We start from the raw sequence: 25,436 nt of genomic DNA on the forward strand, positions 1-25,436 counted from the left end.
AGAACTACAGGCGTGCGTGATCTTGAAGCGCGAGGAAGTGTCCGCGAGAGGGAAGTCTCATTCATGCGATCTTCATCAGCCCGACCGGACCGGACACATGGCGGCAGAGACATTTACATCGGTAAGCTCAGCATCGTCGTTGGCCAATCACTTCGGCTGTTGTTCAATCGATCAGTGACTTTCTTATGTGCTCGAGCCGCCTGCTGCAGTCAGATTCTCAATGAAACAAAAGGTCACTGTATTTCGATTTCATATTTCAGGATTTAATGGAGATGCATTTAAATATTCCATGTCATTATCCAGTCTGGAAGTGCAGGTCTGATCCTGAATCAGCAGTCAAGGCCAGAGAAAATGTCATTTTCAAATTGTTTTTATCACTTTATACTTAAATCCCGAACTAAAGACGGATGTTCAAGTATAGGGAAGATTGCCTGTCCTGCAGTCTGGCACTTGACAGCACCATTTCCATGGTAACCAACCATAGTAACACTCCCAACAGTGCGTGATTTTTTCTTCTTTTGCATGTGCCATAACAATCCCACATAGTTTGGATATGCAACACCGTAGTACCATGGTGTTTTAAGTACTTTTTTAAGGTGCATGCCATTAGCAGGATACATGAATATTGTAATTTACCGATCAATCCTGAAAATGTGCTTCCATTCATGTACTTGTTTACCACGTGATACCATGGCTTTGTCAGGGTTACTATTTAGACTGGATCTGATGTTACCTTGAACATTTTTGGAAACGGATTGATTTAAAGTCTCTTTCTTGGACAGAAGCTCTCTGTTTGGATTGTCTCACAGACCTTTTTTGCAGTTGTGTGTAAGAGAACTATGGGCTGTTGTGTAATCATGATCTATTTAAGCTGGAGCACATCCCTGACCTGTCCACAAATCATCCCGCCTGAGTAAAAACATTGTGTTCCCTGCTTCTAGAAACATTCAACAAACAAACAACCCCCTTCTTTCACGTTTCCCTCATGGCCTTGATGGGGAAATTCTTGTGTTTCAGTGTACAAACTGAACTGAATTTAGCTGAAAACACACCTCACAGATCATCTCTTGAGATATTTTGACATGCTACTGTAGCTGGGATGATGCCTCGGGTTGAGGAAGTTTTGGCCAGTTACCTCTCACCCAACCTCGCAATCATCCCTTAAAACATCGGTACTGAAATAGTATTGGCCAAAACAGTCAAAAAATATAAGTGACTTAATATTATTACCTTGTTTGTTGAACTGTCAAATGAAATCAGCGTCACATTTTCAATCGTGATGGTTTTTTGCCAATTGGTGGCTCTCAATTGGCAAAAACCCCTCAAAATATTTATTACGGAGGTGAAAAAAATGCAGAAAATCATTATATTATAGAATGCATTTTGCCAATTCAAAGAGAGTACAGCCACCTTTTTCCCCAAATGATTATAACACAAACAAATCATCCTTCTGGCGACTTTTTCTTTGTCAAAAGCGACAAAGTAAAAACATTTACTGGGTGTTTTTGGAGACTTTTGTGGTATTTGGAGACTCGGGGTCAGGGCCTGAAATTTTTTATATTTTAATACAAAGTGGACAATTAGCGGCAATGGCAATTGGTTCATGAGCGGCTGATTTATGACAGCGACTGTTTCGTAACGTTCATGCGATCAGAAAGAAGACGAGGCCCTTTTCTGACTACGTTTGGATGTGCGAGTATTAAACTTGGTGAGATGGGATGAGATAATGTAAGCTAATGTAGGCTACACAGTTCAATGACAGTTGCACAGATGTTCCAAATGTGCATGTTGAGAGTTGGGAACCGGTGAGAAAATGTCCAGTAATAACAATATTAATTTAGTTCATAGTTAACGGTTCCTGAACGCTGTAACTAAAAGCTGTTAAAACCTGGGTCAGGTCAGTTTGAGATTTTATTTAATGGAATTTGTTTACAGTAAAGAATACACAACAACATTATTTTGGTTTAATAAACTTTATTTAAACTTTCGTTTGGGGTTAAGTGCGCACACTCTTTAACGTTTAGTTTAAGTTTATTCTTACCGTTCTTTTTGTTTGTTTGTTTGTTTGTTTGACACGTCTGAGTCCCGTGAGCTGTGCACCATCGAAAGGGGTTTGATTGGAAACATTGGACTATTTATATGGTTCCGGCCGATGATCGGGCCACAACCATTCCGGTTTGTTTCTTCTCCGGGGGGAACTTCAAGGACTATTTTGCTTGCTTTTATTTTGTTTGTTTATTAGAAGTATATTTATTAAGTGAAGTCATTTGAAGTCATTAGTATTATTTGAGGTGTTTGTCTATGTATATTGGGTGTTTTCATATTCGTTTATTGTGTGTAATGGCCAGTATATGTCTGTGTATCCCCCTTTATGTGTTAATTGGTGCTGGCCACCAAGTTAAAAAATGTTTCTGTATGCGAGTTAGTGTTTTGTGAGAGGTTCTGTAAGCCCTTGACCTCGGTGTAAATGTTTGAGAGGCAAATGCAGTGACCCATCGTTATTGTATGTTGTTGTTGTTTTTTTGTTATTTGATTTTTGGTATGTTTGGTTTACCACCATTGGGTTTGCTTTGACTTCACTTTTGTAACCCCATCCTGTGGAAATAAACACAGTGACTAAATCAGCCATCAACACAGACGCATGTGATTTGTTTACATACGAGTTGCAGTAGGTCTATCTGTTGAGTATATATATATATATATATATATATATATATATATATATATATATATGTATAAATATATATATATATGTATAAATATATATATATATGTATAAATATATATATATATATATATATATATATATATATATATATATGTTGTGTGTGTCAAAATCAATGAATAAAAAATGTATGTTCTTAGAGTTACTATTACTTGACAGCACTTAAATGTGTATTCTTACAATATTGTGAAATTCCCAGGTATTTTTTTTTTCACCTTTATGAGCCAAAAAAAAAAAGGCAGGTAAAAAGTCTCTGTGGCAGGTAAATTTTGAAAGCAAAAATAGGGGCAAAAACAAAAGTGTTTCATTTATAATTTTGTTCAGTGTAAATGCAAATTTTGCCTATATTATTATGTTTGAGTGAACTTGCAGTTTGACTGGTGCTTAATCTGTCTTGTCTTGGTCTTCAGTTAAGGCTGTGTCGGCGTCACATGTCTCTGTTAAGGAGGTGTCCTCGGCTCGTAGGTCCACAAGAACATCAGAAGTTCTTCTCCTCACACAGGTGGGTTTCATTAGCTTTATGGGGTCTGTTCTGGATGTTATAGTAGGTATATGAAGAAGACTTGTGTTCTGTTTTTCTAGAGTTGTAAAGAGTCCCAGCCTCTTTAGGAAACTGTTGTTTGCCGTCTCGGCGGGGGTGCCTCTCGTGGTCGGGGTGCGATATGTGGTCTCGGAGCCCAGAGAGAGGAGGAAGATGAAGATACTTGCAGAGGGAGTCGGGCGCTTCTGCAGGTCAAGCTCTTTAATAAGCTTGTGTAAAATAGCAGTATTTAATATAAAAAAATCTGCAGGGGCGTTGAATGCTTGATTGGTTGACTAAATGGAAAAGGCTAAAGTAGTTCCAGCAGGTCTTGACCGCATACAGTTCTACATCACTTTGCGTATTTGACTGTAATAACAGAAAATAGGATACTTTGTATCTTGCGTTACGGCATTACAAGCAGCGAGAGATACGAGACTCTGCTGGTGGTGGTGGTGACGTAGCTCTGCCATTTATTTACAGAATAAATTTAAAGCTTTTAATATGTTACACCCGAGTTGGGAATGCGGTCACGATGCGAAGCGGAGTAGAATTATTTTTCTAATTATTTTTATTTTTCTACACTACCATTCAAAAGGTCAGTATTTGTTTTTAAAGAAATGAAGACTTATTCAGCAAGAAAAAAACCTTTTCAAACCTGTTTTCAACCTTGATATTATAGTAATACGATTTTTTTCTCGAGCAGCAAATTGCATATTAAACTGATTTCTGAAGGATCCTGACAAGACTGGAGTAATAATGCTGAAAATTCAGCTTTGCCATCACAGGAATAAATTTAAAGTTTTACAATATACTTGTTTTGCTAACGGCTATTTTAAATTGTAATAATATTTCACATTTTTACTGCTTTTGCTTTATTTATGATCTGATAAAATCAGTCTTTGTGAGTATGCAACTTTTTTTTCAAAAACATCTTACAAACCTTAAACTTTTTAAAGTTAGTGAATGGCATTATATTACCCATCAGGATCTCTGATCACTAGATGTCAGATTTTGCTTTTGGTTTTGACATACCTGTATCGAGGCTGAAATGTAGATGTATATCTGATTCTGTGTCACGTCAGGTCTCTCTGTGTCGGGCTGATGATATCAGCAGATTACTGGTGGACATCCAACATTGTTCTGCGTGGCTTGGATGAGGTAGGTTTATATCCCTGTAAAAATATTTATTTATTGGGGGTATTTCAGTCTTCAGTTATTTGAAAGGACCCCTCATTTTGTTTCAAACCTGTATGGCATTTTTCAAAATATCTTTTTATATTTTAAAGAAATTTATATTACAGATTTAAAGTGACATGAGGGTGAGTAAATGATGACAGAATTTTCATTTTGGGGGGAACTATGCTTTTAAACCTTTATGACGTTTTATGCACATATATCCAGTGCAAAATATTGTTATAAAAACAAGTAAACAGTAAAAATGCCATACGATGTGAGCTCTAAACTCTGTGTCCGTCCCCGTCGCCAGAGCAGTCCAGAGTATGAGGAGCTGATGTCAGCGTGTCATCAGAGAGCAGCCAGTAACATGGTAGACGGGGCCATCCAGAACGGAGGCCTGTATATTAAGCTGGGACAGGGACTGTGTGCATTCAACCATCTTCTACCTCCAGAGTACATCCGCACCCTGCATGTGTTAGAAGATAAAGCGCTCAACAGAAGATACAAAGAGGTGAGCCGCTTCAGGTTAAGAAGCAGAACACATTAAAGGGATAGTTCACTTTGAAATTAATTTTTGATATGTTTTATCTTACCTCAAGGGCATCCAAAATGTAGGTGTCTTTGTTTCCACAGTATTTTCAATTTTGATATTTTTCGGTCAAACCGTTCTTGTCTTTCAGTCATATAATGGAGGTCTATGGTCACCACCTCAAAGAGCATGCACAGAGAAGTCCAAATTAAACATGATTTAATGACTCGTAAATGTAAGTACACATTGATGGCCTAAGACACGAAACGAGCGGTTTGTGTGAGAAAACCAACAGTATTTATATCGGATTTACCTCTTGTAATCACAGCCATGTCCAACTGATCTGAATCAGATATCCAATGTCCAACTGAACCATGTCCAATGGTCCGCCGGAAGTACGTCATTATTGTTTACACAGAGATTTCGATACATCTAAATATCTAAACATATTTAGATATATCGGAATCGTCTTCCAATGCCAAGATATTTTTAGATCTTCACAGTGACATGGCTGTGGTTACACGAGGTAAAAACGATTTAAACACTGTTCGTTTTCTCACACAAACCGCTCGTTTCGTGTCTTAGGCCATCAATGTGTACTTGCATGTACGAGTCATTAAATCATGTTTAATTTGGACTTCTCTGTGCATGCTCTTTGAGGTGGTGACCATAGACCTCCATTATATGACTGACAGACAAGAACGGTTTGACCTAAAAATATCAAAATTGAAAATACTGTAGAAACAAAGATACCTACATCTTGGATGCCCTTGAGGTAACCTAAAACATATCAAAAATTTATTTCAAAGTGAACTATCCCTTTAAGTTTTAGCTGAAATCTCTGTCTAAATACATACAGTATATCACTTGTATATCAAATAAATCTCGATCCATGTTCTAGGTAGACGCTTTATTCCAGGAGGACTTCAGCATGACTCCAGATCAAATGTTCAGGACGTTTGACTATGAGCCTGTGGCCGCTGCGAGTCTGGCTCAAGTGCACAAGGCCGAACTGCATGATGGGACACCCGTGGCTGTAAAGGTGTTTTAGGGCTGCACATGATGACATTTTCCTTGATTCATCAGTTTGATGGATGATATTTTAATCGGTTAAACGTGATTTGATAGTCCAGTGCAGTATTGCAAGAACAGGTGATCCAATGATGCATGTGTTGTTATGAGGATCTGTCGATGTGTGTTGGTCAGGTGCAGTATATTGATCTCAGGGATCGCTTTGATGGAGATATCAGGACTCTGGAGATTTTGTTGGACATTGTGAAATCCATGCACCCCAGCTTTGGCTTCCGCTGGGTCTTACAGGTCAGTGCGTGAAATATAATGCATGAAATCAAACCTTACTCTCAAAACTAGAGACTGAAAGGAGTGTTAAAACGTCCCACCGCTGGCCAGATGATACACAAACTACTTTTCATGACCGGATAAAGCAAACTCGAGTCTCGTTAGTGAGTTTTAGATGGATTGTAATGAGGTTAACCCTTGTGCATCCTTATGGACATTTTTGTCCTTTTCAGTTTTGTTTTTTTGATCACTTTGCCTGTGTTAAAGCTAACTGCAAAAAACTTGGCACAGGTGTGCATTTTTATTATAATTTTACTATTTCACCGTCATTTTCTTAAAAAAAAAAAATTTTTTTGCATTAAGTAAAAAAAAATACTCCCTGTCAGCACCTTTTGGACAAAAATGTCCCCGTTGAAACCCATTAAAACTGCCATTTTTAATCCCCGGTTCAGTTAACTATAAAATTATGCAATCTTAGTTAAGAGGCTTTTTTTAAGAGGCAAGGCTTCAAATTTTTATTTTTTACTATTTTTTTATCAGATGGTGCCATTTTTTTAAAGTTTGGCCTATAAAACAAATATCGCTTTATTCCTGTTTTCTGCTTCGGCATATTATAGAGCCAACTGGATAAATTATGCAACGATATTTGTGTGGGTGTGTTGGTATGGATGTCAGAGTGTGGTTGGTATGCGTGTTATAAAAAAATATGAGTGTGTTTGTAATACTGAGAGAGAAAAACTGCAAATAACAAATCCAATCACTGTGAGCTCCAGTGGGGTTTTGCTGGCACCCAATGGGGAAAATATGTTACTACGCCCAAACAAACTGTTACTGAAAGCTCATTTTTTGAGATATCATCCTCAAATTTGGAACACAACCTATTTAGATTTATGGCTTTGATTTTATTGCAGTTTTGAGTTCAACCTGATTTATAAAATATATATTTTATATAAAGTATTTTTTATAAATAATTTTCATAAACTTTTTTTTTTATTCACTTATTATTATTTTTTTACTTCAGCAATAATCTGCAAAGGGTCTTCTTTAAAATGATACCAAACTTAAGTCTGTGCTCCAAAGCGTCACATTTTTATGACAGTTTTTTGACATGGACATTTTTGTCCTCTTTTACCTATGTGTAACTTTTTTTAACTGATGCACAAGGGTTAAATACGTCTGCGGTGACGTACAGCACGCGTGAGTCTGTTATTGATGCACAAACCGGGTTAATGTGTGCTCTCGACGCACTGATCGCACGTTGTATTTGTACATCGTCACATTAACGCTGTTTCCACACACATTCAGCAGAATGTTTTATCTGTCATGTGTTTGTGTTTCGTAATTCTGAATGAATCCGTGTATTGTAGTATATAATGCAGTCAGGTTAACACGGATGGAGACAATCTCTCATTGTTTCTGTATTTTTCTCCATGATGCTGGTAGGACTTGAAAGGAACACTGGCACAAGAGCTGGACTTTGAGAATGAAGGCAGGAACTCTGAACGTTGCGCGGAGGAACTCAAGCATTTTAAATTTATCGTCGTGCCCAAAGTATTCTGGGATCTGACCAGCAAGGTGAGAATCTTCGTGTGACGGGGAAGTGTTTCTTTGGTCTAACGTTTCAGTTCGGTATGATTTTTAATGGTTATAAAAGTAGTCTCTTCTCTTCACCAAGGCTGCAATTATTTGATGATTAATAATACACAAAAAAAGTAATATTGTGAAATATTTGTACAATTTAAAACAGCTGTTTCTATGTGAATATATAGTGAAGTTTAATGTGATCAAAGCTGAATTTACAGCATCATTACTCCAGTCTTCAGTGTCACATGATCCTACAGAAATCATTCTAATATGATGATTTGATACTCAAGAAACATTTCTTATCATCAATGTTCAGAACAGTTATTTAAAGTTATTCTTTGTTGAATAGAAAGTGAAATATAAATCTTTATTAACACTACCATTCAAAAGTTTGGGGTCAGTAAGAATTTTTATTTTATTTTTTTTTTTGGGGGGGGGGGGAAGGAAAAGAAATCAAGACATTTATTCATCAAGAATGAATTAAATTGATCAAAAGTTATAGTAAAGACATTTATAATTTTACAATGCATTCTATTTCAAATAAATGCTGTTCTTTTTTTCTGTTATAGGGGACATATCATGCTAAATCCACTTTATTAGCCCTTAAATACATTTTGGATTGTATATTTATTTGGAGTGTTTATAAGTACATATATATATATATATATTTGGAGTGTTTATAAGTACAGAAAAGTTCAAATTACTCTCTTCAGATGCTTCGTTTATATCTTTATATTCTGTTTTGGTCATATTTTGAAACCAAAACAGAAACAGAGCATTTCGATAAGCTGTAAAAATCGTTAATAAGAAATAAAGTACTGGTCGTGGTTTAGCAGTGCCTCTCTTTGTTTGTTTTTGTCTTGAAGTAAAGTTACACGTCTGCAGTATTATTGTTCTGTTCATTTAGCTGCTGTGTTTTCTGATGCTTTTCTAAACGTATCATATTATCAATACAGATTTTTTCTCATTTATCTTGTCAGTGTGCTTGTTTTAACGAGAGAAATAGTCGACTTTCACTAATGACACAATACAGTTAACGTTACATACCACCGCATCCATATGAAGACGTTGCTCTGCAGGTTCGTCGTCGTCTTTTTCAACTCGCTCGCTCTGGCTCGAACATGATGGACAAGTCTTCCGTTGTTAAAGTAAAGAAAAAAAAAATCAACATTTATAATAATAATTAGTGTTTTTTTAGCATCAAATCCGCATATTAGAATGATTTCTGATCAGGTGACACTGAAGACTGGAGTAATGGGAATGATCACAGGAATATGATCTTTTTAAATTGTCATAACAATGAATACATTTTTGTATATTTAATCAAATGAATGCAGCCTTGGTGAGCAGAAGAGACTTCTTTTAAAAACATTAAAAATCTTACAGATCCAAAACGTTTTGACTGGTAGTGTAAATGGAGACTAACTATGACTTTGTGCCCATGTAGAGAGTCCTTACAGCAGAGTTCTGCGATGGATGCAAAATCGACAACGTGGAGGAGATTCAGCGTCAGGGACTGAGTCTAAAAGACGTGAGTTTAATGCCGTCTATTAGAAATCAACTGAACTGCCTCACATCACCTCCGTTAAAGGTCCATGATTTCCTCAGGCAGCTGAAAAACTCGTCCGCACATTCGCAGAGCAGATCTTTTACACCGGCTTTATTCACGCTGATCCTCATCCGGGAAATGGTGAGATTACTGTAATTACACTTAATAATGGGAATGAATGAATACATATAATGATGCTCAAAATCCCTTCGTGACTAATCTTGCTCATTTTAGTACTGGTAAGAAGAGGTCCAGATAAAAAAGCTGAGTTAGTTCTGTTGGATCATGGGCTGTATGAAAACCTCAGTAAAAGGTGAGAATCACTCCAGTCACTGGGATCAACGTGAAACAGGAAACAGGTGACAGGAAATACTCACTCTCTCTCTCCATCAGTGACAGGACGGCTCTGTGTCAGCTGTGGCGATCCATAATCCTGCGGGATGAAGCCGGCATGAAGACATATGCAAATCAGCTCGGGGTCAAAGGTAAAGCTCTATTTTAAAATATATTACAATAGAAAACTTAATTGTAATAATATTTCACTTATTGTAAAAAGTAGGAGTGTAACGATACCCTCATGTCACGATTCGATACATATCACGATACTGAACTCAGACATATAGTAAAAGGTTAACAGAAAATTGATTAAAATGCTAAATTTGGTGTAACATTGGGGTGGAAATGAATAAGCTGGTAACCCAATACACAGGACAATAGTGACACCAGACTACAAATATTCATGATTCTGAAGCTGAAAATACAGAATTATTTTAGACAAATATGCTTACACTGTCACTGACTAGATATATTGAAAATAATGTTGGACACTTTTTACTGGTAACATAATACATTTGGCATTATCAGGGCCCAAAAGTATTCCGTTATACATTATATACAGTAGTTTAATGTAGTACTGACACTAAAACTTTGTAAAATGTAATTTTTGGAGAACTATCCACGATACATATTGTTGCATTTTTGTATTTTGTGACGCTATGTATTGTTACACCCCTATTAAAAATAGTATTTTGATATTATGGTATTCATTGCATCTCGCTGGACCTTCCCAGAATACTTCCTGTTCAGTGAGATGCTTCTGCAGCGGCCAATCAACATGTGGGAAATGGGGCTGGGTAACATCTTGACTCGGGAGGAGACGTCTTACATGCGTGACATGGCCATGAACCGCTTTGATCAAATCATGCAGGTGTTGAAGTCCATGCCGCGGCCCATGCTGCTGGTGTTCAGGAACATTAACACGGTCCGCTGCATCAACATCACTCTGGGAGCTCCAGTCGACCGCTACTTCATCATGGCCAAGTGGTAGGGGACTTATGAAAGGACTAGCACCTCCTAAGCTCTAGTATTGACCTAAAAATCGATGTATTTCTATTCTTTTTAATGTCCTATTCCTTCTTGAATACTGTAGAATAACTTCTGCCTCTTGTAAGTTTTCCTATTTATGGTTCAGTTTAGAATTTTGATCTGCCATCCATCATTTTAATTAATATAAAAGGACTGTGTTTCAGTGCTGTGAGAGGATGGGGCAGAACTCTGGCCGATGACACCAGGATTCTTCCCAGACTGTCAGTCTTCCGCTGGTTCTGGTCCTTTTGGGAGAGCGTCAAGTTTGAGTTCGCTTTAAGGTGATGACACTAGAACCCTATGAAATCTGATTTATTTTTTCTTCAAAAATTGTTTTTATTTATTTATTTATTTATTTTTCTAAAAAAAATTCTGGATTCAATTTTAGAAATTAAAAAGCTTGTCTAATTAATTGAAAGTATATACGTATACAATTTAACCAATTTATTTATTCAAAGTTGAACAAAAATTACATTTAGGAAATACTATACTTTTTTTTGCTCCAAACTTGCAATTGGATCATTAAAAAGCATGTATAATTAATTGGATAATTAATTGAAAGCATAAACGTATACAAAGTTGAACAAAAATTACATTTAAATGGGAAATACTAACTTGCCATTTGAATCATTAAAAAGCATGTATAATTAATTGGATTCATAAAAATTTTAAGAATTTAGGGATTTATTCAAATAATATTTATTTTAATAACGTTTAAATGATGTTTGAATTTTTTCTGGATTTATAATTTAATAGAATAAAAAAAACATTAGATATAATCAAATGAAGGCATAAAACACGAGCAATTATTTAATCTTTTAAAATTTAATTTACTAAAAATGTAATAATTCTTTAAATTTTTGGCAAAGTGATGAACAACAGTTTTAGAAATGAAAACTTTACAATTGATATTCCTTTAAGTTTGAATAATTATTATTGATATTATTATTATTACTTTTAATCTACTCTACATTCTAGGGTGTATAATAGTTTCCTCAAATTAAACTAAACTTTTATTTTGGCGAGTTGTAATGAAGACAGTTTTTGTGAAATCATCTCGGCTACTCGTGCATTAAAATATTCTACGAATTACCTAGTGTTCATGTGCCTTTTCCACATTGGTTTTTGGTATTTACCATAATTACCATAGCACACGAACGCACCATAATTACCAGTATCCAACCTGACGGAAATACATATTTGTATTATATATATATATATTACATATTTGAAATACGTATTCTATACATATCATGATTTGATATCTCAGTGGCAGATGAAACTAATATTAAACTGGAATCAATCTTGTGCTTTTAGCCCATATGGCAACCGTATTGTTTGTGTGTAACAAGCATCAGACGTCATTGTGTGTTCCTCCAGGTCAGAGATGGCGCTGATGAGTGTCACTCACTCTCTGCTTAAGCTGCTGTCTTACTGCAATATCATCACGCTGGACCAGGACGTGTATCAGTTTCTGAAATGAAGCGTCACCTCTGAGCGTGGTTTCACTCGTGTTGGATATGGCTTCGCTCTCAGTGCTGTTTGTTCTTATAATGAGTTTCACTTGAACTTGGGCTCTAAGGATCCTCTCTCTGTGTTGCTTTTCTTTGAAATAAGCACAACACAATTTAATTTAATTAAAGATGATCACAGCTTTAATTTAGCTTTTATCAATTATGATGTTCCAGCATTTAAAATACCTCTTTCTTTCAAGAAGCAGTGAGACCTGCATTCATTTCTTTTATAGGCCTCAGAAACACTAAAATGATTCATGATGATCATTTAACGGTGGCATTAATGGGGGGAAAATCACTCTGAACAAAGTAAATGTTTATGCTTAAAAGCTTTTACCTCACGAGGTTTAACGATTTATTGCAATGACAATTTAAAAAAAAAATTTTACTACTTGTAGTTAAATAATTGTGCCAGGTTGTTTTGTATTTATATGGATTTCACTGATTAATTGATGGCGAATATGTAGTTGATGCTGAGAGGTGTTGCACTGTCAAAAATGTGTGTGTAAATCATTTTTACAGTCAGTCAATGGTAATAAATCTTCAATGGAATGTATTTAGAAAATAAATCATTTATAAGAGGCTATCATTTCAGTTTTGTGTAATGTTTGGATTTTCCAGAGTAAAAACTGATGCTCTTGTATCTCACAAGGTTCCCGAGGTTTTCTTAAAAAGCCTTAAAAGCATTTAATCTGTTCAATTGGAAGTAATATATTTAAAAAAAAAAAAAAACTTTAAAAAGTTTTTAAACCTTTAAAAACTTCTCCGTACTGAATGTCAAGATGCAAAATGTGTTCATTTTCTTTTGGTTTTTACTTACAAAATAATCCATGAAATACAATGCCATTTACTGCATTTCCTTACTTCACGCAACAAAAAAATAACAGTATGACAAAGTTTAGTTTTCTGATTTTCTATCAAAACACTGAAATATAAAAGAGCAGGCAGAATGGGAAACTTCAGCTGATGAAATGCATTGAGAGAGTAGCAGCTCTTCAGAAGTGAGCCGTTACTCTGTCAATCTCCAGAAGATCATCCAAGATCTGAAACACAGAGCAGAATAGCTCATGAACCGGAAGGAAGGAAGGAAAACGTGGAGAATATTACAGTCAGCGCTGCTTTAATTACTTCAGGTAATTACTGTAGTATTTGATTCAACAACAAGTCTAGGTCTCTCATTTGATTGGCCATGAGGCATGCAGTGATGCCAGATATTTAATGCTGCCTTTCATAAGCAACTTTACTTTAAACACGTTAAATAAAATAAAATGTAACTTAAACTTTTAAATAGAAACTATATAGTCATTTAAAAAAAATAAAAAAGAGGGGAACGTTTTTTTTTTAATTACAAAACATAATAATAGAAATAAAAAATAATTCAATATAAGAATAAATTTTATGCATACTGTATGTATTTCTATTAGTGAAAATTGCATTTATTTGCCTGAATTTCCAGAATCATCAGCAAGCTATCTAGAATGATGGTTTAGATGGTTGCCAATCAATGGGATGCTATATATCCAACATCCATTAGATATTGACTACACATTTTCTATCAATTTTGACTAGTTAAATTTCCCCAAGAAATAGGTAAGAATGAACCTGCACTCCAAGGTTCCTATTCTTTCCAACAACAAAACACTTGAACACGACAAACTCATAATGTTTGTTTTTTGGCCACGTTCAGCTAGTGCTTCGGCTTCTTTAGGAGCTATTTCATTCCCAGAGCTGCATTTTTTAGAAGCACAGGTTAATTTATATCAAGTTCTTGTTTTTTGAATTTATAAAAAAGGCGCTACGTTTCCAGCACAATAGAGTGCAGAAGTGATGACGTCACTTTGTAGGACAACTCGGAAGCTAGCGGCGCATGGGTTCCCTCGATCGAAAACCAATGCATTTTTCCCATAGACTTCTGGAAAATCACAAAAAAATAAGATCAGTGTTCAACAAAGAGTTGTGACCCTTACAGGTTTTGTCTATCAAGATAATCTTTACTAGTTAATCCAAAATGTATACATTTTGAAGCCTATATAAAGTTTTTTAAAAAGACACAATAAACCACAAGCTGGTTATAACTGTGTGTTTTATGTCATAGATCAAAACGTGAAAATATTTAGAGGCTCTGTTCACCACAGACCTTATTTCAGGCGATTTAGCAAAAACCCATTCAAAAATCCCATAGACTTCCCATAGAGCGAGGGAACCGGGAGTGCTAAAATGCTAACTCACTTCCGCGTTTTGGCCTACAGAGTGACGTCGTAACTTCGGCACTCTATTACTGCTTACTTATAAAATGATTATATATTTCCAGAACTTGCTCATAATTGTCACTGCACTGAAAGTGTTTCATTCACTGAGGTAAAGTGTTACAGTAAGCACTCACAATGTCTGACGTTGTGCCGATCTTCTTGGCCAGTTCGCTTCGCTCCATGGTGCTGAGGTACAGGTACTTATTCAGCAGCTCTCCGTCCAGAATGTTCTTCACAGCGTTCTGCAACGTCCGCCGATCGTAGTGCAGCATCCTGCAGCAATACACAGTAGGAAATGCTGAGAGGTGCACTAAAATACGCAACAGAAATGCCAGGAAATGTCTTTTACTGAATATATATTTTTAGTTATGCTCAGCCCTAAGATATTTATTGGCTTTTAATAAAATGCTCACATGAGTAAAATTTGCTCGCATGTCTGTCCATTGACCAAGTATTAATTCATATCAATTGTTAACTGTCACCGTCCCACAGGTGGGACGCTTGCCATTATATTTTTAAAACAATAATATCTTAGAAAAGACCTTAAGTAATATTGACAAACTATATATCATTTGAAAGCTTACAATCTCTAGTTTCCATATTTTTCTGACTGATTTTCAAAATAATTTACACAGGAGGTGTAATATATCAATTTGCAACAAGAATATTTTCATACTCATAAAGTGTGTTCAGACCTTTATTTTGAAATAGCAATGAAAAAAAGTTAGAAACCTCAGTTTGATTTCATGCCAAGAGTTCAAAAGATAGCATCCATTCAATTATTTTAGAAAAAAAAGGTCTGAAAATGTTTTAAATATTACGAAAAAATATAATAAATAATAAATTCACCATTTGTGTTATGGCAATAAGCTATGCGTGTTCTTTGTGTGTGATTCCTAGAGGTTGAATTCATATCAAAATCTGCCAAACTACCCATACTACTTCTGAATAGGATTTCAACTTCATAAATTGTGTGAAATTTGTGAAAATAATGGTTCAGATCACTCAAACACACATATGGAAATGCAGGCGCCCTTATATGGGCTGTAATGGAGACTGGTTGTGCCCTAGTGGAAGCGTTCGGTACTGCACCCAAACTAAATCTCACTGAAAGTTCATTTTTTGAGATATCAACCTAAAATTTGAAAAACTTGTTCAGATTTTTGGCTTTGATTTTTCTGCCGTTTTAGAGTAGCCCAGGTTTTGAAAATATACAGTATATTTTATATAAAATATTAATATTTTTTTTTTCATTGTACATTTCTATAAACTCAAACTTCTATAACTTTTTTTCTGTTTCACTTTCTTAATTTATTTAACTTCGAGAAAAATTTGCCAAATGTCTTCTTTAAAACGAGACCAATCTTACGTCTATATTCCAAAGCATTCTTGAATTACAACCATTTAAGTTTGAAATGTTGAGCATTTCCATGTCTATTCAAAAAAGGGGGGGTGACTAACAGTTAAGAGGTTAAACCAGTTCCAAAGAAAAAGGCGATTCCAGACATGCAAACAAATTCCTTGAGATTCTACCCCAATCTCTAAAAGCTATTCCTAAAAAGTGAATGGGAATCCATTGGTCAAAAACATTGAATCCCAAGAAGTGGCGTAATTCAATGACAAGCTGGAACTTTGTAGCGTTTTGCCGATTCGCGTCTCTCGGGACGTCAGCAGAGAAGAATCAGTACCTGAAGGCCTTTGGGTTGAGCCCAGCATGATGTGGCAGCATGGTGGTGAGGGCGTTCTGCAACATTAGCAGTCTGCGGTACGTCTTCTCCTGCATTGGCAGAAGCATGCCGACGCCACCGTCCAACGTAGCTGAACAGACACAGAATCACAGTTAAGTCTCTAATGAACTGGTTTGGGAATTATAAAATATTGATGGCTTGATGATCATGTTTCAGAGACTCACCGAACCAGGTGATGTGTTTGTTATCCCAGGTGAGCGCTTTTTTGCTAGCCGTGTCCAGAGTTCCTCGGCATGGCATCCTCCATAAGGCGTTCACGTGAGCGCCCACGTTAAAGTCTGCTCGTCGCAGCAAACGCATGCCCCCGAAACTCTCCTTGGCTAAAGATGGTACAATGAAGGACATGTGTTTGAACACTGAAAGAGTCTAAATGTATTGCGGAAAGGATCAAATAAACGACTCACCTTCGGGCAGGTACATGTAGACCAACAGGTTTTTGTCTCTGTCTGAAACTAAGAAAGGGTTTAAGAGGTCAAATGAGTGACGTTTACAAGAGCGCTTACAGAAGTCAGTCAGTCACTTACCTAGAAAGCCAAGCTGGTTATTGTCCACCATAAATTCAATGCTATAAACTTCCAGGGGCTTTGCATCCTACAACGAAACATGGGACAATCAGACCTGGACACATATTTTAACTTCAATGTATTTATCCATTTGTCACGATAAGCTGCAAAAGGCAAGTGCCATCTTTGCGTTTGACTCCGTCTGGCTGGTTCCTCAAGTGAGGAAGTGTGCTTATCTGGACTGAATGTGCACTTGTAGTGTTTATAGGTCATCATTTTATCATTGAAAATATGCAACTCTAAATATATATTTAAATAAATTACATTCAAGTTTCAATAGAAATAACATTAAAGCATATTTTAGTTGTAGTTTAGTAACTGTCGGTACATTCGGCAGTATACTTTAATCATGTCAAAGACAATAGAAATCATTTTAAAATTATATATAAATATTAAAGGCTGTCAAATGATTAATCGTGATTAATCACATCCAAAATAAAAGTTTTTGTTTACATAATATATGTGGGTGCACTATGTATAATTATTTTACATATATATAAATACACACACATGCATGTATATATTTAAGAAAAATGTGTTATTAATATATCAAATATTTATATTTATATATAATATTAATTATGTATAATTATGTATATTTAAGAATGTATATACTGTATATAGATGTATAAATAATTTATATTATATATATAAATATTTTATATATAAATAATATTTTTTCTTAAATATACATGCATGTGTGTGTATTTATATATATATACAAAATAATTATACATAGTGCACCCACATAAATTAAGTGAACAAAAACTTTTATTTTGGAAGTGATTAATCGTGATTAATCATTTGACAGCCCTAATAAATAAGGGATAACTTTAATCTAAATGTAAACTCTAATACATTTTCATTGTATCGTGAATAACATATTATTCGTTAATATGTTATTATTAACGAATTACTATGTTAATATAGTAATGAGTACTCTTCTTAAAAGTATGCTAAAGTGTATTTCTGGACTTTATGATCAAATTTACAGTGCTATTTTGTTATTTTTTGGGAGTTTGACTGCTTTTAACTTCATTCATTTTGATTACATGTCTGTTAAACTTACTTTGTATTCCACAAAAGAAACGTATTGGAACTAGTAAATGACAGCATGTCAATTTTGGGTGAACTTTCCTTTTAAATCAAAAAAGGAATTGACTGATATTTTACCCTGCTGACGAGCGAGAGCGTCTTGCTCTCTTCCTGGTAGCGCAGCAGAGAGACGCTCTTCATGACATCAGCAGCGAGGATGAAGTTCTTGATGCTGTGCATCTGATGGATGTAGAGCTGCGTGTCGATGAAGGCCATGCCAGTCAGATCATTATCCCTCAGGCTCCATAAGAAGATCTGCACACACACAAGTCCATCACACAGATTGAACAGAAATGCCATTATATTTGATGTGATCCAGCACATGTAAATGTGTGGTACCTTCTGTCCGATGGCAGACACCAGATATCCACTGCAGTGACAGAGAGCCGTAACAGGTCCTTTCTGCTCCTTCTCATACAGCACTTTAAACTTATTCTTGGTGAGGGGCTGACCGGGCTCTGGCACGACCTCAATCACATCCACAATCAGGATCTGTCAGACAGAATGAACCCAGATCAGAAGTTTAATGAGAAGGATTTACAGAAGCAGGGGCTGCACGATCTTTAATAAGAACAACTATAAAGTGTCTATATATGACGAGTAAAAACTTTCACTCTGACCTGACTTCTCACTCTCACCTCTGCCCGGCATGATAGAATCATGATGCTGGGTGACTTTAATATACATGTTGATTCTGATTTACTGCTGCAAATGATTTTATGTCTGTTCTGGACTATTTTGAAGTATTTCAGCATTTGTATATCCCTACAGATTCTCAATGTCATACTCTCCATTTGCTTTGTACTGTTGGTATTGAAAATGTGCATGCTCAGGGTCATGTTCTCGGCTTCTCACTACCATATCTTACCGTAACCTGAGATCTATAACTGTTGACAATTTCTCTGCTGCTATTACTGCTACCTCGAGTCCTGATGAGATAGTTTCAACCTTTCAAACTTAGAGGAACCCATTCCTCTCCTTGGCTTACCCCTAAAATTAGAACACAATGTAGGCGTCTTGAAAGACTTTACAAAAGATCTTCCCTTCTTTTCCATGCAATGGCCTTTTCAGATTCACTAGTTAATTATAAAGAAGCACTTAACAGCACGGTGAGAATCGGTCACTATTTCTCATGGTGTTCCTCAAGGTTCTGTACTTGGTCCTCTTTTATTTCTCATTTATGTGCTGCCACTAGGCATGGACTCAATTGTCATAGTTACGCTGATGATATTCAAATTTATTTCACGGTTAAACCCAACCCACTTCACTTTATGAAATTTTAAATATTAATATTTGAAAACACTTTTTTTTACAGTGTCCTTGTTATGTATTTCATATGTACTTACTATAGCAATAACAATAAATTATTAATAATTACATAACCTCAACCAAAGCCTAATCCTGCCCTAACCCTAAAGTAAGTACATGTAGTTAATTAATATTCCTCAATACTTTAATATATAATTACACTAACACAGACACCTTAAAATATATTGTAACTGAATATTATTCTTGCACCAACTCATCACTTCAGAAGGCCATTATTAGCACTTTTATGATGCTCTTATATGTTGCACTTTTATGGACTTTTAACAGAAATGGCCATTCACTGCCATTATAAAGCTCGGAAGAGCCACTAATTTTTTTATACAACTCCGATTATATTCACCTGAAAGAAATGATGACGTGTTCAAAATGACTTGGGGTGAGTAAATCATGAGCTAATTAACATTTTTGGGTGAACTAACTATCCCTTTAATGCACTACTACTTACTGCACCTGTCAGGAGTGTTTAGAGATGTATGTAAGTGAGACTCACTCTGCCCCTACAGGTGACCTCCTCTCCTTGCAGGAGGCACGTGCCCATGGCCACGTATCCCTTCAGCCCTGATACGGTCTCCTGACTCTTCAGAGCCACTGTCTTCATGCACGTCACATGCTCCCACTCCTCCAGGTCAATGCTGACGAAGACAGTTCAACAATATCATAAAGACTGTTCTGTTTATTTTTCGTGATGCTCATCATTTACTCACCCTCATGACATTCCTGCATTATATTACCTGACTTAAAACACAAACTTTTCTGTCCCTCTAATGAAAGTTAATGCAAACAAAACTTTGTGCATTATAAAGACACATCAACTATAGTAAACTTATTTGTACTTGCTCGACATATTAAAACCAATGAGGTTTGAGCTTCCATACTGATATGCGCTTTGTATATGTGCTGATGATCAATGTTTAAATGTGAATAAAAGCCTAATTTAAATCTGTTGTTCATCATATAAAGCGATCATGTCTCTTCAAAAGACTCAAAAGAAACCACTATTCATATGGATAACTTTAATGATCTTTATGAACTTTTTGAAGCTTGAAAGTAGGGATGGGCAACGATTAATCGCATCCAAAATAAAAGTTTGTTAATTTGTACAAAATAATTAATTTGTATATATAAATACACACACATGAATGTATATATTTAAGAAATATTTGCATATATATATATACACTTTATATATATTTATACATAATTAATATTATATATAAATATTTGATATATTAATAACACATTTTTCTTAAATATATACATGCATGTGTGGGCATTTATATATACAAATTAATTATACACACCACACACACATATATTATGTAAACACGTACTTTTATTTTGGATGCGATTAATCGCGATTAATCGTTGCCCATCCCTACTTGAAAGATGTGCTAACCAGAATTTTCAATGAAGGGACAGAAATAAAATAAAAATATCTCCAATTGTGTTTCAAGATGAACAAAACTCATCTTATGAGATTGGAATGACTTGAGGATGAGTAAATGCTGACAGAATTTCAATTTTTTGGTGAACTATCCCTTTAAGTGAAACATGAAGGAGGTTCTCACCGTGTGTTTGGGATGGCCTCCCAGCTGACCGGAGAGATGAGCTGAATGGAGAATTTGTCCTGCTGAGGGTGGATGTACCGCTCATCTGAGAGAAATAATTCAACTATTAAGACCCCCTCAAATGAGACACATTCACATTCCACACAAACAGTGTCACACCTCTTTCAATGGTCTCAAACTCCTTCTCTTCTCCAGTCATTCTGGGAATACGAGTGCACTGATCTTTAACACTGGTGCACACAGCGTACACCTGAAACACACACATAAACACATGACTGCACACATTTACATAGCAACAAAGAGCTTGAAATCTTAAAGGTACAGCAGCCTAATTCTAAAGATGCAGTCACAATAGCGAAATTTTAGGGTCACTGCCCAATGCCAATAGAGTAGTGATGCATTAAGCACTGGCAACACAGAAATAACTTTCAAACAAAGCACCTCTCTGCTGGTCAACACAGCCATTTTTGTGCAACGAACTGGAACACGATATATGTGAAATATGCTAACTTTTCACCCTAATGCAAATTTTGTCGAAATTACAGGTTTTCGCATGGCAAAAATTTCGCAGAGCAGCGATAAATGTGACTGTGCATCTCTTTTTTCTGCGGAACACAAAAGAAGATATTTTGAAGAATGTTGGTAACCAAATAGTTTCTGTTCCTATTGACATCCGATCTTAACGGAAGTCAATGGTCACCAAAAGTGCTTGTTACCGACGTTCCTCAAAATATTTTGTTTTATGTTCCAGCAAAGTAAGAAAGTCAAACAGGTTTGGAAAAACATAAGAAATTTTACATGATGATCGAATTTTGATTTGTGAGTCCATTTACGGGTCATAGGTTTTAAAATGATGCCATCTAAATTACAACTACATTCAGTGAACTCCTTATCAACATCCGAGAGCATTTGTATTACCTTGGATTCCATGTGGTACGACACATAGTGAACTGTACACCTGAGAGGAATCTTGCGGACAGGCCAGGGAGCATCATATGAGAGGTAAGTGGGTAATACACTAATCCTCAGCTCGCCCTAAAGAGGCAAATGCACTTCAGTTACACATTTAACCTGTCAAGATCATCTTCCCAAGATATCCTGATACATAGGAGGGTGAATAACACTTTTAATATAATATTAAACACACATTATATTATTTAATATAACAACACAAGTCATTTAGCATCCAATACCAAACTTTAATGTACATTTTAGAACTTGGTTGTACCTGTTTGTTGAAGTAGAGGAATCCTTTGGGGCAGTTGATATTGTGAAAGGGAGAGAAGGACTCGATAGCGCCATCTATCGTCATGGGGTGGAGCCGCATTGCCCCACGAGAGGTCACCAACATCCAGTGAGGAGACGGCCCGCAGATAAACACCTGAAAAACAGCGCCAACCTAAATGTAGAGCTTATCTTACAAATTAAAGCCAATTGAAATAAAGCTGAAATAAAAGAAAAAAATATTAGTGTATATAGTAATATTCAATATTATATTTAAATAAATAATATTAGTAATATTAAAATATTAATATTAGTATAAATATTAGTGGTGGGCATAGCTTTTTTTTTAATCTAAATTAATCTCACTGTAATCTTGGAATTAATCTAGATTAAAATGGGTTATTTGAATTCTGGCGATGTGTGCTACCCATATAAATAACCTCACTGGTAGTTTGTAAGATGGGCAACGGAGAACTGTCACGTAACATTGTTTTTTCCTCATAAATGCGTACACGAAAAATAAGACAAATGTCCCTAATACTTTTTGTACTTTTGCCACCTAAAATTTTTTTTTGTATCACATCCATTACAGATATGTATTTCCCTAATATTAAATATAAAACGCATAGACTGCGATAAACAGATGTTTCAATATATAATGCCCCCTACAGTGCAATTCGACTAGGTATACATCTATGCTAAAATATCATCATTAAAAAATAAGTTATCATTGCTTGTGTAGTATAGACTCCCAAACCTTTTTTTTTAATCGCCCAATAAGCACGTTAACGCCAATAATGGCCCACCACTTATAAATATTAAATGAAAAAAAATTGCCTTGGCATCTACAGTAAGTGATTAAAGTACTAAGAACTCAAATTACTAAAACTGAAACAATAATGAATTAAAACTAAAAGAAATGGATAACAAAAATAAAAAGCTAATAAATAATATAATAGCAAGAAAAGAATACAAAAATACACTTTATTTCCTTATGTACATTTAGAATTGAATATAATGTAAAGGCAAAAGAAAGCAAAAAAAAAAAGAAAGACCAGAAATAAACAGTTTTTAAACCAAGGCAAAGACAGACGTACCCCTGCGTATCCTGAGATGTCCTGGAAGTATCTGAATCTGGCCACACGACCCTTGACCACCAGAGTCTCCTCTCCCTGACCCTCAGACTTCTTGTCCTTTCTAATTTTGGACTTCTTCTCTCTGAAGTTAATGTTATGAGGCATCTGACAGGAAGAAAACACAGTCACCACTCTTCATGGTTCAAGCATCCTGAGGAGATTATTTATTGTTGGCTTGTACCTTCTTAAAGCGCACTTTCAGGTTGCTCTGAGCTTGCTGCTGGTCATATGGAAAGGCCTCATAGATCAGAAGCTCTTGATCAACATGTGCCTGTTTCGATTTGATTGACAAATTCAGGAAATTGAAAACCATAAACTTCATCTCATCCAGAAGAGCAGGTTTCTGTGATAAACTTACCAGCAGGTAAGGACGGCTGTGGTTGTAGCCTAATGACACCAGAGAAACTTCTTTGACCAATGGGATGTCTCCCTGCCTCGTCACTTCCTCCTTTTTGAGCTCCCCTTGAGTTGCCGATTGGCTCGCAGAGCTGTCAACCAAAACACGCTGACCAACAGGGAAATTTTTCACCAGGAAAACCAAGCGCCAGTCGGGAATCTGGTAGATCTGATTAAGAAATGACAGAATTTTAATAAGCGATAATAAGAACAAAACACCACCATAGATATCATATAGTGACTAGATGCCCTATTGGCCACAGGGCACTAAGCTCTATGGTCACCTCCATGACTCCGTTCTCTCTGACCAGCAGACACCAGTGTGACGGCTCCAGTCTGCTCTGGCCACCCTCTCTTCCTGTCTGGGTCGAGCTCCCTGCACGGCTGGACTCTTCTTTATTAGGGCTGGTCAGAGGGTTCGACTCCCCATACAGCATCTCCTCCTCATCATCCAACGCATTACTGGCACAGAACATGAGGGAAAGATAAAAAATTAATAATTATAGACAAAAGTCAAAAGACTGGAAATAATAGCAAAATGAGTGAGTGGATACCTTATGTCATGGATAATGGTCTCCGTCTCTGATTGGGTTCTGATGGGCGCTTCCTCTTTGGCCAGGAAGTTGGCCTTGTTCTCAGTGGTAAACATGCCACTGACGTCACGGTATGCGCATAATGTAATAACACGTGATTGCTGAAAAAAATAAATAAATAGAATTGGTCATATTGAGAACATTTAAAAAAGTATTCAACATTTAATGCATTTCAGTACATTACTGTATTTTGGTAAATACAGAAATTATTTCTGTATTTCATTTAAAACAATCTAATGAGATTAATGGTAATTACACAAAAAATTATATGTATTATTGTGCATATATATATATATATATATATATATGTATGTGTGTGTGTATATATATATATATATATATATTAGTAATATAATAGTAATAGTAAATAAATAAAATATAAAATGAAATAAAAAATATAAAATAAAATATATAAGATTTAAATATAAAAGTAATTTATACTATATGTTATCATTTACTACTATTTGAACCAAATAAAGCAAGGAAAAAAAAGAAAAGAAAGAAAATGTGTTTGTCATGAAAATAAAGGGGGGGGGGGGGGGCCTTCGGTCCTAAACATAGGAATTATTGTCTTTATTTGCTTTAGATTTAGAGGTCAAATACAGTTTTTCAGAAAATACATTTCATGAGTTCATAATTCAATACGATTTTTTAAAGGAAATTAAAATGTTTATTCAACAAATATGCATTAATTTGATCAAAAGTGATGGTCAAGGCAATTATAATGTAATACATAATTATAATATATATATATCAAATAAATGTTTTTTTTTTTTTACTTTCTATTCATTAAAGAATCCTGAAAAAAAAAAAAATCAGTTCACAAAAATATTAAGCAGCACAACTGTTTGACACTGATAATAATAAAAATTGTTTCTTGAGCAGCAAATCATCTTAGACTGATTTTTGAAGAATCATGTCACACTGAAGACTGTTATGATGCTAAAAATTCAGCTTTTTCATCACATTTTAAAATATATTTCAATAGAAAGTAATTATCTTAAATGGAAATAATAAAAATCTTAGTGACCCAAAACTTATGAACGGTGAGATATCTGCATGGACTGACCGTGTGGATTTGTGGTTTCTGCAGTGCCAGGCGGTGGCTCTTCCCCATGTACGAGTCACTCTTCAACACAAACATGGTGACCACTCCCTCGGCTGTCATGATGACCACGTAAGGATCGGCCACAGAGCAGTGCACTATGGGAGAACCCAGGTCCACGGGTATAAAGTGGAGCTGTGTCACTGAGTGCAAGAAGAAACAGAGA

General features: G+C 35.6%; 2 protein-coding genes and 1 long non-coding RNA gene across 5 annotated transcripts in view; 1 reads left to right on the top strand and 2 right to left on the bottom strand.

Moving 5' to 3' along the window:
- On the top strand, positions 1-12,851 carry adck5 (aarF domain containing kinase 5). Of its 3 annotated transcripts, none has more exons than XM_039681140.2 (15): positions 1-121; positions 3,136-3,227; positions 3,308-3,457; positions 4,331-4,406; positions 4,735-4,935; positions 5,855-5,995; positions 6,160-6,273; positions 7,696-7,827; positions 9,284-9,367; positions 9,445-9,526; positions 9,620-9,698; positions 9,779-9,870; positions 10,456-10,708; positions 10,915-11,031; positions 12,131-12,851. In XM_039681140.2, the coding sequence occupies exons 1-15, from the start codon at positions 98-100 to the stop codon at positions 12,231-12,233; spliced, it is 1,740 nt and encodes a 579-aa protein (XP_039537074.2). In that variant the 5' UTR covers positions 1-97; the 3' UTR covers positions 12,234-12,851. The 3 variants fall into 3 exon arrangements, with proteins under 3 accessions (XP_039537074.2, XP_039537073.2, XP_088978678.1); XM_039681139.2 differs by lacking the exon at positions 1-121 and adding an exon at positions 1,729-2,175; XM_089122552.1 differs by lacking the exons at positions 1-121; positions 3,136-3,227; positions 3,308-3,457 and having other exon boundaries at positions 4,740-4,935.
- LOC148971009 (uncharacterized) lies at positions 3,359-9,549 on the bottom strand. The gene is made up of 3 exons (XR_016147212.1): positions 9,417-9,549; positions 8,884-8,970; positions 3,359-3,475 (listed from the first exon to the last, which is right to left on the bottom strand). It is a non-coding gene; the product is annotated as an uncharacterized LOC148971009 (long non-coding RNA).
- The window catches only part of cpsf1 (cleavage and polyadenylation specific factor 1), a 23,402-nt gene continuing 10,341 nt past the window's right edge, over positions 12,376-25,436 (bottom strand). The window contains exons 20-38 of the mRNA XM_039681135.2: positions 25,235-25,413; positions 24,127-24,266; positions 23,857-24,034; positions 23,535-23,741; positions 23,358-23,447; positions 23,138-23,281; positions 22,045-22,197; positions 21,735-21,851; positions 20,976-21,066; positions 20,817-20,901; positions 19,739-19,880; positions 18,259-18,411; positions 17,998-18,174; positions 16,786-16,852; positions 16,666-16,713; positions 16,426-16,581; positions 16,202-16,331; positions 14,648-14,786; positions 12,376-13,307 (exon numbers count right to left, since the gene is read on the bottom strand). Of these exons, the coding sequence (XP_039537069.2) occupies positions 13,260-13,307; positions 14,648-14,786; positions 16,202-16,331; positions 16,426-16,581; positions 16,666-16,713; positions 16,786-16,852; positions 17,998-18,174; positions 18,259-18,411; positions 19,739-19,880; positions 20,817-20,901; positions 20,976-21,066; positions 21,735-21,851; positions 22,045-22,197; positions 23,138-23,281; positions 23,358-23,447; positions 23,535-23,741; positions 23,857-24,034; positions 24,127-24,266; positions 25,235-25,413 (2,444 nt within the window). The 3' untranslated portion in view covers positions 12,376-13,259. The remainder of the gene's footprint in view (positions 13,308-14,647; positions 14,787-16,201; positions 16,332-16,425; positions 16,582-16,665; positions 16,714-16,785; positions 16,853-17,997; positions 18,175-18,258; positions 18,412-19,738; positions 19,881-20,816; positions 20,902-20,975; positions 21,067-21,734; positions 21,852-22,044; positions 22,198-23,137; positions 23,282-23,357; positions 23,448-23,534; positions 23,742-23,856; positions 24,035-24,126; positions 24,267-25,234; positions 25,414-25,436) is intronic.

This window comes from Pimephales promelas, chromosome 18 (assembly GCF_988280905.1).
Source record: "Pimephales promelas chromosome 18, fPimPro1.hap1.1, whole genome shotgun sequence".
Lineage (NCBI taxonomy): Eukaryota > Metazoa > Chordata > Actinopteri > Cypriniformes > Leuciscidae > Pimephales > Pimephales promelas.

Coding starts and splice junctions, on each gene's coding strand:
- adck5 (XM_039681139.2), top strand. CDS start 2,140: ATGGTTCCGGCCGATGATCGGGCCACAACCATTCCG. Junction 5,996..6,159: donor GGACACCCGTGGCTGTAAAG/GTGTTTTAGGGC, acceptor TGTGTTGGTCAG/GTGCAGTATATTGATCTCAG. Junction 9,527..9,619: donor TGATCCTCATCCGGGAAATG/GTGAGATTACTG, acceptor TGCTCATTTTAG/TACTGGTAAGAAGAGGTCCA.